At 42.9% G+C, this 14,371-nt stretch overlaps 1 protein-coding gene across 2 annotated transcripts in view; it reads right to left on the bottom strand.

Annotated features, from left to right (window-relative positions):
- The window catches only part of COL5A1 (collagen type V alpha 1 chain), a 404,609-nt gene that overhangs the window by 289,980 nt on the left and 100,258 nt on the right, over positions 1-14,371 (bottom strand). For both annotated transcript variants that reach the window (XM_054997811.1, XM_054997812.1), the window contains exon 3: positions 7,230-7,443. In XM_054997811.1, the coding sequence (XP_054853786.1) occupies positions 7,230-7,443 (214 nt within the window). The remainder of the gene's footprint in view (positions 1-7,229; positions 7,444-14,371) is intronic.

Raw genomic sequence — 14,371 nt, 5'->3', positions numbered from 1 at the left:
GTTTTGAAAAGGGCATTGCGACTGTTGGGCATACCCTTGGTAAGGCTGGAAATGGTGGTAATGGCCCCGGGAATAGAATCTTTAAGGTTGTTTCCCATAAGACTGCTGCTGTTGGGGAAAGACCCCCATAAGACTTAGCAGTAAGCCTTCCTCTTTTGTGACAGGTAATCATCGGTTTCCCTTCGAAAGGGAGCTCTTCCACCTTATTTCGAGTTTCAGTGGGTGACACTCTAGCACGGAGCCAAGCATGGCATCGAAGGACCACGCAGAAAGGAGACTTCTAGTGGAGGTATCAGCCACATTGCGACTCGCGTTAATTTGGTGGCAGGAAAGTTGAGTTGCTTCCTCCTGATTAACCTTCAGGAGAGCACTATGGCTATGCATGACAGGATACAGCAGACAGATCTCTGGCCCATTTGCAGTAAGACACAAGTACTTAGTCAAATGGATTTTATTCAGAAATCAGATCATTTCCATATGCAGGTCCATAGGGCTGCTCAGAAGCAAGGCAGGCATCTAAGCAGCATGAGTAGAAGTTGACAGGAATGACATCATGTCAGCGAGACTTCTCTTTTACCTTTCTGGTTTACTCCTTTCTTCCCCCTCCCAATTGTAAACAATACCTTGGCACTTTCTTTGCGTGAGAACATTTCACATATTTGTGGTATCACAATGAGTTACTAGGAGCACTGTCTGGGAATGAGCACGAAGTCATAAACACTGGAAGCTGCTACAGTTCAACAGATAACCACCTGTGAAAGCCTGAGAAAAAATAGTTAGGACATTAGCAAAGTGGCATTGGGCTATAGCTAGATACACTGTGTTCAGCAGAACAGAATCAAAATTGGCATGGATGGGGCTCAGACATGACAGTGTATCATCTGGCAATTTGGGAACAAAGGTAGCCACCTTAGTCCAAAGCAGCAACTTTATGTTCAGCGCCACAGAGGCATAAAGCTTCCTCCCCATAGCATCGATCTTCTTTCCCTCTTTTTCTGAAGGAGTGGAGTGAGATCCTTGCTTCGGGCATGTTTGCATCTCCTCCGTAACCAGTAAGGAAGGCGGGGGATGCATCGAGAGGTATGGGCACAATTCATCCCTGGTCTTGTATAAGCCTTCACACTTTCTGTTAGTCAGCAGAGCAGAGGCCGGTTTGAGAACCAAGGTATTTAAAAGGTCAACAAAGCCTTCTATAATTGGCAGGGACACGTTGGCTGCAGAGCCGGCATATATGTGCTTTAGGATTTTATCTTTGGATCTCGGTTCCGAGGAAGAGACATCAATTTCCAAAGCTTTCACCATACGACACAACAGCTCTGTATAAGCACAGAAATCCTCCATCAGGGAAGTATCCTCCAAAGCTCCAAGAGCCTCGTCAGGTGATGGATCCGACGACGGGCTAGGGCTCCTCCTCATTAGGTATGGGTCTACCTCTGAGCCCCCCTCAAACACCTGGTAGGCCATATGAGTGCTTGAGAAAGAGTGTCCGCTCCTACGTTGAGAAGGAGAACGGCTCTGTGGGAGAATATCAGTATAGAAAGAGCGGCCCAGGTCGACCTCATAAGGAGACTCCTCCCTGTGATGGTGGCTCCTCGAGTAACGTTCCCCCCATGAATGGGTGGAAGGGTCTACCTTTCTCCTAGGGAGCTCATCCTCCTCTGTGGACGAATGAGTCACCCAAAATGTAAAGGAGGGGGATCTTGAACCCCTCAGAGTCGCAGGTTTGTCTAGCACAATTACCTCTTCCTCAACTCAGCCCCTAGAGCAGTGGTCCCCAATCTTTTTGGCACCAGGGACCGGTTTCATGGAAGACAATTTGGACTAGGATCACAAAATGAAGCAGGAGAGCAACTCAGAATTTTGCAAAGCCAATAACCTGTTCCTTGCTAGCACATGCTTCAGGCAACTAAAAAAACAATTGTATATGTGGGAATCACTGGGTGACCAGTACAGGAACCAAACAGATTACATAATTGGAAACAGAAGATGGAGAAGCTTTATTCTCTCTGCCAAAAAAAGACGAGGAGCTGATTGTGATAGCTTTTCATGATCCTCTCCCTATATTAAAGCACCTGGAGTAGATGGAATACCAATAGAGCTATTTCAAGCTACAGAAATGGAGTCCATCAAAATCTAAACAAGCATCTGTCAACAAATATGGAAAACAAAACAATGGCCCATGGACTGGAAACACTCAGTCTACATTCCAATTTCAAAAAAAGGGGGATGCCAAAATGTGCAGCAACTTTCAGACTATAACGTTAATTTCACATGCAAGCAAAGTGATGCTCAAAATTCTACAGCAAAGACTCTTACCATATATAGAACAAGAAATGCCAGGTGTTCAAGCTGGATTCAGAAAAGGAAGAGGCACTAGAGGTTACATTGCACATTTATGATAGCTAATGGAACATACCAGGGAATTTCAGAAGAAAATCAGTCTGTGTGTTATAGATTACGAGCTGTGGTTCTCTAAAGCTTATGCTACAATAAAGTTGGTTAGTCTTAAAGGTGCGACTGGACTCTTTACTATTTAGCAAAGCTTTTGACTGGGTGGATCATGAAAAGCTATGGAGAGCATTAAAAGAAATGTGGGTGCCACAGCATCTGGTTGTTTTGATGTGCAACTAGGGCCTTTTCGATCCTAGCTCCCACCTGGTAGAATGCTCTGTCTGCTGAAATCTGGGCCCAGCAGGACTTACTATCCTTCCGCTGGGCCTGCAAGACAGAGTTATTCCACCAGGCATATGGCAGAGGCTGGACCTCCGCCAGCCTGAAAAAAAGGGGTGTATAAAACCTTAACCCTCCCTGTGAAGGCTGTCCACCATCCTGTTTTAAATGTGTATGGATTTTTATTGTATTTTAATATGTTGTTTTTATTGTATTTTGTATTTTAATACGTTGTCATCCACCCTGAGCCCGCTCGCTGGGAGGGTGGAATAGAAATTTGAAATAAATAAAAATAAATAAAATAAAAAATACTGTCAGGACGAAATATGAGGAAACACAATGGTTTCCAATTGGCAAAGGTGTCAGACAAGGATGCATATTATCTCTCTATCTGTTCAACCTCTATACAGAGCATATCATAAAGAAAGCTGGATTAATCTAGAAGAAGGTGGAGTGAAAATTGATGGAAGGAATATTAACAATTTGAGATATGCAGATGACACCATGTTACTGGCAGAAAATAGTGAAGACATGAAACGGCTACTGACGAATGTTAAAGGAGAAAGCGCCGAAGCAGGATTACCACTGAACCTCAAGAAGACAAAAGTAGTGACTGGCTACTGAGGAATCACACAATTTTAAAAGTTGACAATGAGGAAACTGAAATTGTTCAAAATTTTCTATTCCTTGGCTCAATCATCAACCAAAAGGGAGATTGCAACCAAGAAATCAGAAGATTGAGACTTAGAAGAAGAGCTGTAATAGAACTAGAAAAGATCCTTAAAGATAAAAGATGTCTCTCTGGGAACCAAGATCAAGATAATACAAATTATGGTATTCCCCATTGCCATGTACGGATGTGAAAGTTGGACGATGAAGAAAGCTGACAGGAAGAAAATTGATTCATTTGAAATGTGGTGCTGGAGTTTAGCAGATACCATGGACAGCCAAAAAGACAAATAAGTGGGTACTTGATCAAATCAAGCCTGAATTCTCCCTAGAAGGTAAAATGACAAAACTGAGGCTATCGTACTTTGGTCATATCACGAGAAGACAAGACTCTGGAAAAGTCAATAATGCTAGGAAACGTGGAAGGCAGTAGGAAAAGAGGAAGATGGCTTGGCTCAATAGAAGAAACCTCGAGTTTGCAGGATCTGAGCAAGTCTGTTAATGATAGGATGTTATGGAGGTATTTCATTCATAGGGTCACCATAGGCCAGAGGCAACTTGACAGCACATACACACAGAATCTGCCACCTAAGGCAGCCAACTCAGGTGGTCTCATTACTGCCCAGGGTGGCCAGTATAGCTTCCCACAGCTCCTGTCAGCCTCTAATGCAGTCACAACCATGCACAACACAGCAGCATCTTGTGACAACACCACCATTAGCCCTCGCCGGCAATTTGGGGTGGGAAAGTGAAAAGACTCGGGTAAGTGATAACTGGAAGATTCCAAGTGAGGAGAACCCATGGCAAAACCAAACTCGAGCCTTAGAGGCTTTGGGGGCCAATTTGCAATGGAGTCATCTTTCCAACCAACCCCCCACTTTAAAGAGCTCAAGAGCCTCCCGAGTTCCACCCCCGATGGGTGTGATAATTGTGTCACTCCAATCCTCACTTGGATCCTATTGTCTGGATCTCTCTCTGACGTAGCCCCAGAATCCCAGGCCTCTTTATTATTTCTGTGTGTGCGCGCACACACGTGCACATGCAAATGCATGAGTCTCTGGGGCCAGCCTTGGCACAGGCAGACCTTCACATAGACCAAGATGATACAGAAATGCAGAATCTCTAGACCAGGTGTTTCCAGGTGCAGAAGTAAGCCGCACATGTCTGTGTTTCCAGCTGGCACAGCTAATTGGTGTCCTATGCTGCAAGGTACGTGTACAATGCCAAGGAAAGATCAAAAAGGAAAAGAAGACTATTCCCCATAGCAGGAGGGTGGGGCTTCAGTACCCCACAAAGATTCTTCCCTCTTGCATCAAGCAGAGCAGAACATGCAAAGTAAGTAAAACATGCAACGTCATGGTTTATCATCCGTGGTTGCTGTCCTGAGTAAAAAGACTACAAATCTCTAAATAAATAGCCAGCAGAATTCAGCTTTTCTTGGCACCTCCTGTGGGGAGGAGCAGTAGGCTCTGGCATGGCCACAGCAGTTGTGCAGTCATCTATGAAGACTTCTTAGTTAGAGGCAGTCTACCTTTGACTGTCAAGTGACTGGGAGGGGGCCGTGGCTTCGGCTCCAAGGGAGAAGGAAGCTTGGAAAGTTAGCTCCATCCCTCCCCACCCTAAAGCCTCAAAATAAAACGTCATAACAGAACTCAAAAGTGAATAAAGAAAGAAATATGAGCAAACAAAACCTTGAGAAGGAAAAAATGAAGGCAAACACTTCAAAAAAGCTTCAGGAATTCTTCCCAGCCTTGCAGCAGGCAGCAGAGAAGAAAGTGCAACATCCAAAATGGCGGCTGAAAACAGCGAGGGTAAGAATAAACTACCCAACTTATGTTGCTCAGCAGACCCGATGCTAGCCAGAATGCTTGCTCAATTGGAGCAAAAATTATGAATAAAGTCTCAACTATTCTTCAACCCTTTGAGGAACAACTTGCTGAAATGAAATCAGCTACAAAGTAGCACAAAAGGCTAATCGTGCCCTTATATTAAGTAATTCACGGCGATCTGAAATAGCCATTTTACAACAAGAAAATAAACAGCTACATGAAAGACTATTGCAATTGGAAATCCAGACAAAACAATCTAACCTTAAATTCAGAAATTTTGATGAGAAGATATCTGATATGCAGATCTACCCTCCTTTTTAGAATCATGGCTGTCACAGCATTTACAACTTGAAAAGGGAGCAACTCCTATAATCACCAAGGCTTTTCGCCTGGGGTCACAAAATAATCCAAAGTATAATAAACCAAGAGATATATTAGCCACAATCCCAGACTGGAAGACAAGGAGCAAAATACAAGAAATAGCAAGAAATAAAGGATCAATCCCCTACAAAGGGACAAATATTCAAATACTTACAGACTTGCCATCCACAATATTAAAGAAAAGAAAAGAACTCAGATCTACAACAGAAGCATTGAGAAAAGCCCAAATAAAATATAAATGGACTAATAATTATACACATCTTCAAGTCAAAATACAAGGTACAATCTACCAAGTTTTCGATCAGGAAGCTGGAAGGACATTACTGCAAGATCTTGGCATTGAGACTTTTTCAATCAGAGATAGAACATCACGGAAAAGAAAAATGCTCAGTTCGTTATCACCCTTTAAGGAAAACAAGACCCAAGCAAGACACATTTAACAAGAAAGAAAAAACAGACTGAAATGTTAAAATCCAAGTTGATAGCAAACTAAAATATCCTGTAAAATGTTATGACTGTAAAATGCATATATGTAATATCAGATTAGAGGCATGGTGGGGAGGGAATGGAGCTCACAGACTGGGCCCCCAGTTATTTACAGTTCTCCAAGTTGGTAGTAGTAGGCCAAATAGTCTATAGGGGGTTACTCTTGGGCTATAGAGAACTGTTATTAAGCAACTTAATTAATCCAATTTAAATAGCACTATTTAGTAAAGTAAGAGGGGACAGAGGGAGAGGGGAGGGGAAAGGGAGTTAATTTAGCAAGGTTTATAAGGGTTACAATAATGAGTATATATTATTGTTGGTTCTTCTATTAATATCTGTAAACAATGGGTAAAAGGTTTGACTTCATAATAATACTTATTTGATCATTATTATATATATTGAAAATATCTTCCTTAAACAGTATTTTTATTAATAAACTAATCTTTATCAAAGTAATTCAATCATCTATGTTTATGATATAAATCCTCTATAATAAGGTTAAGATTTATTGTCGAAGGCTTTCACAGCTGGAGAACGATGGTTGTTGTGGATTTTCCGGGCTGTATTGCTGTGGTCTTGGCATTGTAGTTCCTGATGTTTTGCCAGCAGCTGTGACTGGCATCTTCAGAGATGTAGCACCGAAAGAAAGGGATCTCTCAGTTTGACACTGAGAGATCCCTTTCTTTCGGTGCAACACCTCTGAAGATGCCAGTCACAGCTGCTGGCAAAACGTCAGGAACTACAATGCCAAGACCACAGCAATACAGCCCGGAAAATCCACAACAACCAAGGTTAAGATTAGTTATCATTTAGTCTATCAACCTTTAATGGAAATCCAAGCTGAAATACTCATTTGTAAGAAAATACATGGTTACAAGGGCATGTAAATTATTATTAATATGTAACAGATTTCTTAGTTATCAATGTTTAATGACTTTCTCTCGATATTGTAACTATTAATGTGCATAATTAAATAAAAACTTTTTTTAAAAAAGTGGCTGGGGGGGGCAACAATAGGAAGGGCTGTGGTGTTCATACTCTCCTAATAAGCATTTCAAACTGGTTATTATTCAGACCAAGCTAGAATGGACCACCTTGGACCGATCCACCAAGGCTTGTTCCCAAAACTGCCCCCCCCCCCAAATACTACTGGTTTGTTACCATCATTCACAGCACAACCATAGACATACTTACTTGCCATCAGAGAGATTGATGCCTCGGAAGAGGGGGTAGTCCTCTGGGCTTGGTTTCCCTGTGTGGTCTTCATAGAGGAACACAGGTGACCTGCCCATCTCCACTCCCACCTGCTGGATGCCTTGTTCATTGTAAATGGAGAGCAAGAAGGACTGGCTTCCTTTCTTTGCTTTTACAGTAGTTAGGATTGAGAAATCTTCAGGAAATGGAGATGCTGGAACCAAAGGGGGGGGGGGAATAATTAGTTTTCTTTTTTATTGCACCTAGAATTCCATCTAAAGCCACTGTGCATCGTCACATACGGAACTCATTGCCACAAGACATGAAGGTGCCCAATATCTTAGACTGTTTACCATAAAGAACTTGACAAATTTAATTCACAGAAGCTGTGTTTTTTAATTAGTGCTAGTAATGAACTGCTAACAACTCTGAAGGGAATCTCATTACCAGTTCCTGGGGTAGGCGGAAAGAAACAAAGGGCAGACCACACTCTTTGTTCACTGATTATGCCAGTACAAGCAATAGCCCTGGGTGTGTAGAGCCATAGCTGACAAGGCTTTCCCAGGAAAGGTCAGGCACGCTGTTCAAATTACAGGAACGGGACTAGCAGGAAAAGGGAGGCATTTTCTGGCCCTGCTTGGCAGATACTGGTAAAGTGGAAGGATGCTCTCAGAAGCCTCTTGAAGGGAAGTGTAAAGAAAACCCTCATTTGACATGCACATAACTCACCTCCTGTGAAACTAACTTAAAATGTTCGACAGGATGAAGTAACCATGTTTGTTTTTGGTGGCTTGGGTTGCAGATCTGGTCGCAAAATACAGTTACTTGAATTCACCACAAATGTAAAGAGATGCCAATTATGTATTGTTTCTCCTAAAAGAGCCATCATTGAGATGACCAGAAAGAAAGATTTGTGACACCTTAAAGAGATTTACCCTGGACAATTCCCTGGACAAGGGCCCATTTCCCTCTGATGAAGCAATCTCTTTTCCCTGAAAGCCTGTTCTTTTTAACATGTTGCAGCATTCCTTTGATGTTTCTCAGGGCTAAACTACATGAGACGCCCAATACGTGTTGGGTTCTCACAAGTTTACCTTGGGTAGGGTAGTCGGCAGCAGGATGGGAGGGAAAGAGTCAGTGAGGGGAACTCGAAGCTGCCAGGTGGCTAACAGTTAAGGTAACAAGACAGTGGCTTGTTAGGAGCTGCCACTGCTATAACACTGATAGATGCCTGGCAGCTTCGGGCTCCTCTCACTGACTTTTCCTCCCGTCTTCACCTATACAGAAATTTAGCATAGGAAGCTTTACCTGCATAATTTCTGCATCTCAACCTTCAACAGCTGCTACTAAAGGCCAGAGGGCAAAGCCAGAAGTCCCTCTACCATCCAGCTAGTGGAGACTTCTTTGTTCACTGGTGGTTGATCAGTTGATCAGCCAAAAAACTTTGGTCCATTGACTGACCCAAAACTGTAAAAGAATGGTTAAGCTGTGTTAAAAGCATTCAGCTTATTAGAACAAAAAAGATGGTTAATTTTTGTTCTAATGCAGTTACTGCTTCAGCATTACTTGACCATTATTTTATGATTCATGGTTCGTCAACAAGTTTGAACCTTGTGCTCCTTACAAAAATAAGTTTAATTCCATTGTTTCGCAGTAACAAGTTTTTAAAATCTAATATATGATTTTATCTTTCAACTATGTTGGATGATGATAATAATAATAATATTTGATTTATATACCACCCTTCTGGACAACTTAATGCCACACTCACAGTGGTTTACAAAGTATGCTATTATTATCCCCATGACAATCACCCTGTGAGGTGGATGGGGCTGAGAGAACTCTGAGAGACCTGTGACTGACCCAAGGTCACCCAGATGGCTTCAAACAGAGGAGTGGGGAATCAAACCCAGTCCTCTGGATTAGAATCCGGCCGTTCTTAACCACTACACTAAACAGATTTCTATAAGTATGATTCACTGAACCGTTCTTTCTTTGGCCTCTCTTTCCCGGAACATGAAAACCAGCTTATAATACAAGTTCAAAGAGAAATAAAGCAAACTAACAGCAACTACTTAAAGTGTGTCTGCCCTTGACCCATTTCAGTCTGGCTTCAGATTGGATTTGGGACTGAAACAACACTCCTGGCCTTTCTTAATGATATCTAGCTACCACTGAATAAGGGCATATTTGACTGGTCAACCACAATATTGTGGTGGATCAGCTACAGCCAGTGCATGGGATCAAAGGTACAGCTGGTTCTCTTCTTATTAAAAGGAAACAAAAAGTTTGCATGAGAGAAGCAGAGCCAACTAGTTGAGACTAGGCGTGTGCAATTCCGCTTTCTGATTCGGGTAAAGTACCCGAATCAGGCCCGATTCGGCTTGTTTCAGTATTGCCGAAACATTTTTGGCATGCTGAATCAGATTTGGCAATACCGAATCGGAGATTGCCAAATCGATTCGGGTTGATTTGGCAATCAAAGAAGCGCCATTTTGCTAGCTGTTTGCATTTGCAAGCGGCTAGCAAAATTCTGCAGGAAGCTTCCTGCTGGTGCTTTGAAGAGGGGAGGGGGGAGAAGGAGTGAGTGACTCACTACCTCCTCCTCACCTCTCCCCTCTTGCTAGAAATGGCTGGAATGTTTGCTTGCTTTGCAAGCTGCTTGCGTTGCAATGCAATGCAATGCAAAGCAAGCAAGAGATTCCCTCCAAAATTTCAGGTAGGGGAGAGGATGAGTGGAGTAGGAGTACAAGGGGGAGGAAGGAGGGGGATCAGGCAAGGGAGGGGGGAGTTAGGAGTGTCCAATCCCACTGCTGCATCCTCCTTCCAGCCAATGGATTCTCTGGAAGGAGATGCAGCAGGGGATTTCAAATAGAGGCTGAACTTTGGGCCAGCTTCTGTTGCTGCTGGAGAGAGACTGTGAGAGAGACACTGCTTCTTCTCACTGTCTCTGCCTTGGCCTGACCTTCCTGGACTGGACTGGACTGGACTGAGTGGACTTCTGCCTTCTGCTGTGGATCAACTCACTCATCAGGAGAGGAGGACTGGTAGGAGAGTTTTATTATTTAGGGGAGAGATGGGAAGAGGGGAAGGGACAGAGTTTGTTTAAATTGATGCTGGGCCACTCTGCTTGTGTCTGGTTAAAAATGCTTCACTGTGACACTGGCTTTGCCTGCAAAGTGGGCCTGGGTCTTCTTGAGGCCTGGATTATTGTCTTCTGTTTTATTTAATGGTGCCAGGGAAGCAAGGGGAGAGCATTTTTACTGGAAGATTGGCCACACTGCTTGCATGTTTGCTCTGTTTTACTCTGTGGCCTGCCTATGCACAGTGGCTCTGAGCCTTGCTGGGTCACACCAATTCCAAGGCCTGGTGTTTTTTCATTTTGGGGGGGAGTGCAGTTTATGGATTTCTACGCTAACCTCCCACCATTCTGTTCCTGGCCTAGAGAGACTAGAGACTCTCGCTGCTGTGGCGGCTTGCAGAGCCTCGTCTTGCCTGCAGTTGAGGAGGAGAGGACTTCCCTTGTAGGATTCTTGACCGCCTGTCTGCCTGACCATTGCTGGACTGCAGGACTGGTGAGTGAATCTGTGACTCACTGGGTTTTCTTCTTGGGTGTTTGCCACTCCTCCCAATTTGGTATCATCAGCAAATTTAGTGAGTAGCCTGTTTACTCCTTCATTCAGATCACTGATAAAAAATTGCCTTCGACAATTTGAACTGGGTTATTTTGTTTGAAGTTTTAGAAAAGATTAATTTGGGGGAGAACTTTATAAAATGGGTGAAATCAATTTATACTTCACAGAATGCCAAAATCATAGTTAATGGAGAACTAACTAAACCATGTGAGATACAGAAAGGAACATGTCAAGGATGTCCATTGTCAGCACTCCTTTTTATTTTAGTGTTGGAGGTTCTGACATTAGACAAGAGGAAAGGATCAAGGGGGTTAAAATCAAAAAAGTCATATAAATTAAGAGCCTTCACAGACGATTTCATTTTGACTTTGGAAGACCCACTGGATGGAATTGAAATATTGATGGAGAAGTTGAGAGAGTTTGGTACTCTGGCAGGCTTGAAAATAAATGAACAGAAAACAAAAATGTTGACAAAAAACATGGACATTAAAAGTCAGGAACAATTGATGAAAATAACAGGTTTTAAGATTGAAAAGAAGGTAAAATATTTAGGTATCATGCTGACAGGGATGAACTGTATGTTATTTCAAAATAATTATGTTAAGACATGGAACAAAATCAAAAGAGATATGTTAAGATGGGAAAGAGTACAGTTGGGGAGAATATCAGTTATTAAGATGAATGTTTTACCTAGAATTTTATTCCTTTTTCAGACAATATCTGTGTTTAACTTCAGATGTACCATTTAAGCAGTGGTAAAAGAATATTTCAACATTCATATGGCAAGGGAAAAAACCAAGGGTTAAATATAAAATTCTGCAGGATGCGAAGGAGAGAGGTGGACTTGGTTTACCAGATTTGAAAGTGTATTATGCATCCTCATGTTTAGTGTGGATGAAGGAATGGATGCTTTTGAGAAATGTGAGACTCCTGACACTGGAAGGTCATGACCTGAGATTTGGATGGCATACCTATTTGTGGTATGACAAAGTAAAGGTCAATGCAGACTTTAAAAATCATTATATCAGGAGAGCCATTTTGAGAATTTGGAACAAATATAAACTGAGACTAACACAGAAGACCCCACTTTGGATTTCAACACAGGAAGCATTTTATAGAAGAGAGATGATTTTCAAACAGGGATGATTGACTTGAGGAGATTTACTAGAATTCTCACAGGGAGATTGCAAATTGAAGACAAGGGAGGATTTAATAGCAAAAGTTTATAAATAGAGATGGGCACGATCCAAAAAAAAATACAGATTAAGCCGTTCGTGGATCAGGGCCACTGCCGAACCCAGGCCACCGATTCTAACCGATCAAGTCCCATTTCCGATCCGGAATCGGGAAGGCCAAAGCGGGAGGGTGCCCTGCTGTTTCCAGCGATATAGGAATGGTGGTTGGTGGCAGCGGCCACCAGGCCCGGCGGGCAGGGGGAGGCGGCGATGAGCCGCCTCCCTTCAGGGAGGGAGGGGACATTCACACACACACACACTTAGAGTAGGGGGGGAGTTTTTAACCCGGCAACGAGCCGCCTCCCCTCAGGGACGGGACATTCCCAGGGCCGGATCTACAGTTGCCAGTGCGCAGGGCAACCATAGTCAGGCTCTTGCACGCGCGCACTCCTGGGTCCCCCCCCCCCGCCCACACAGCAAGCCAGCTGTCCCGGTGCGCTGTGGAGCTGGCAGCAGCGCGAGTGGCTCGGCGGCTGCCCGCGCCATTCACCTGCCCTGCAAGACAAGGGGCGGCCGGCTTGCCTGTGCCCCTTGTCCTAGGGAAAGGCGAACGGCGCAGGCGGCCTCCCAGCCTCCCGCGCTGCCTTTTGCCTTTCCCCAGGACAAGGGGCGGCTGGCTTGCCCGTGCGCCCCTTGCCCTGGGGAAAGACGAACGGCGCAGGCGGCCTCCCAGCCTCCCGCGCAGCCTTTTGCCTTTCCTTTGTGCCCATGGCTTCAGAACACCTCCTTCCCCTCCCTCCCCTGGGTTGCTGCTCCATGGTTGGAAGGAAGCCTGCTAATCAAGGAAAGCTGGGCTTCCATTTGTGTTTTGAGGGCGACAGAAGGAGGGCAAACACAGCTCATTCCCCTGGCTCCGTTGCCCCGGGAATAAATTACTGGCGCAAGAGTGTCTGCAATTCCGAACAGAAACCGATATATCCAATCAAGTCCCGAACAAGCAAACTCCCGACTGCTGGATCGGTTGCCGTGGACGGAACCGATTAGCTGAGTCACGATGGTGCAAACGCCAAAATTGGGTTTTTTTTGAAATCGTAATTCAGATCGTGCCCATGTCTAGTTATAAATATCAATGGTTTTCCTATGCTCAACTTTTAGAAGGATTCAAATTAGATAAAAAATTATGGGGCTTTGAACATGACAAGACTGAATTTGAAAAAGAGCTGTATTTAAATGATGAACATGTTATTTCTAAAATGTATAAGTTGTTGTTGAAATTTGAAACAGAAGAAGAATCTGTGAAAGACTGTATGGTAAAATGGGCTAAAAATTTTGGGTATAATATAATGATGGATTAGTGGGAAAATATGTGGATAAAGGGTCTTAAATGTACTTTGAATGTTAGACGTAAAGAAAATTTTTATAAAATGATATATTGCTGGTATTTGTCCCCTGACAAATTAGCTAAAATGAGTAAAGGTACGTTGAATAAATGTTGAAAATATGAGAAACAAGAAGGAACATTCTATCATCTCTGGTGGACTTGCTGTAAGGCTAGAACATTTTGGATTCAAATCCATATGATAACACAAAAATTTGTAAAGACCACTGTACAGTTTAAGCCAGAAGCCTTTTTGTTGGGATTAATGGACAAACAGTTGGAAAATCAGCATGGGGTTTTATTTTTGTATATGACTACAACAGCTAGGCTTTTATATGTGTAAAAATGGAAAAGCACAGAATTCCCTTCAATTGAAGATTGGATTACGAAAATGACAGAGCTAGCGGAGATGGCTAAACTTACAGCTTTGATCAGAGATAAAACACTGTCTACTTTTTCGGCTAACTGGAATCCCCTTATTGACTTTCTGCGTGAAACAAGGAAAAATGATTTGAGGCTTCGATTTTTGAGAAGATAAATCTGGGAAAAAACAAATAGAAGAGAGGCAGTAGTGGAAAAGAAAATTTTGGAGAGATTAAATTTTAAGTACGATGTCTGTTAAAAAAGATAAGTGTTATAGAGAAGAATGGAAATGAAATATGTATTATTTTCTTTTGTTTCTAAGTTCTGTTTTTTCTTCTTCTTGTACGTCTTTTGCTATCCTTTTTATTTTTGCTTTCTGCCCTTTATATTGGGCTTTTAATTCTACGAATAAAATAAAAAATTAAATTAAAAAAAAGATTTAAAAGGTCTGCCTCTGAAGGAAGCTGTGAAGATCCTGGGCCACTGTCTTGAGGATTTGCTTAGGTGGATGAGGGCAAATAAACTAAGCTAGGTGAGACAGAGACAATGCTGGCTGGAAGGGCAGAGCAATTAGCTGGTATGGATTTACAA

The sequence above is a fragment of the Eublepharis macularius genome, chromosome 14, assembly GCF_028583425.1.
Source record: "Eublepharis macularius isolate TG4126 chromosome 14, MPM_Emac_v1.0, whole genome shotgun sequence".
NCBI classification, from domain to species: Eukaryota; Metazoa; Chordata; class Lepidosauria; order Squamata; family Eublepharidae; genus Eublepharis; species Eublepharis macularius.
Note: the sequence above shows the minus strand (reverse complement) of the source record. Positions and strands in the feature narration are given on the sequence as shown.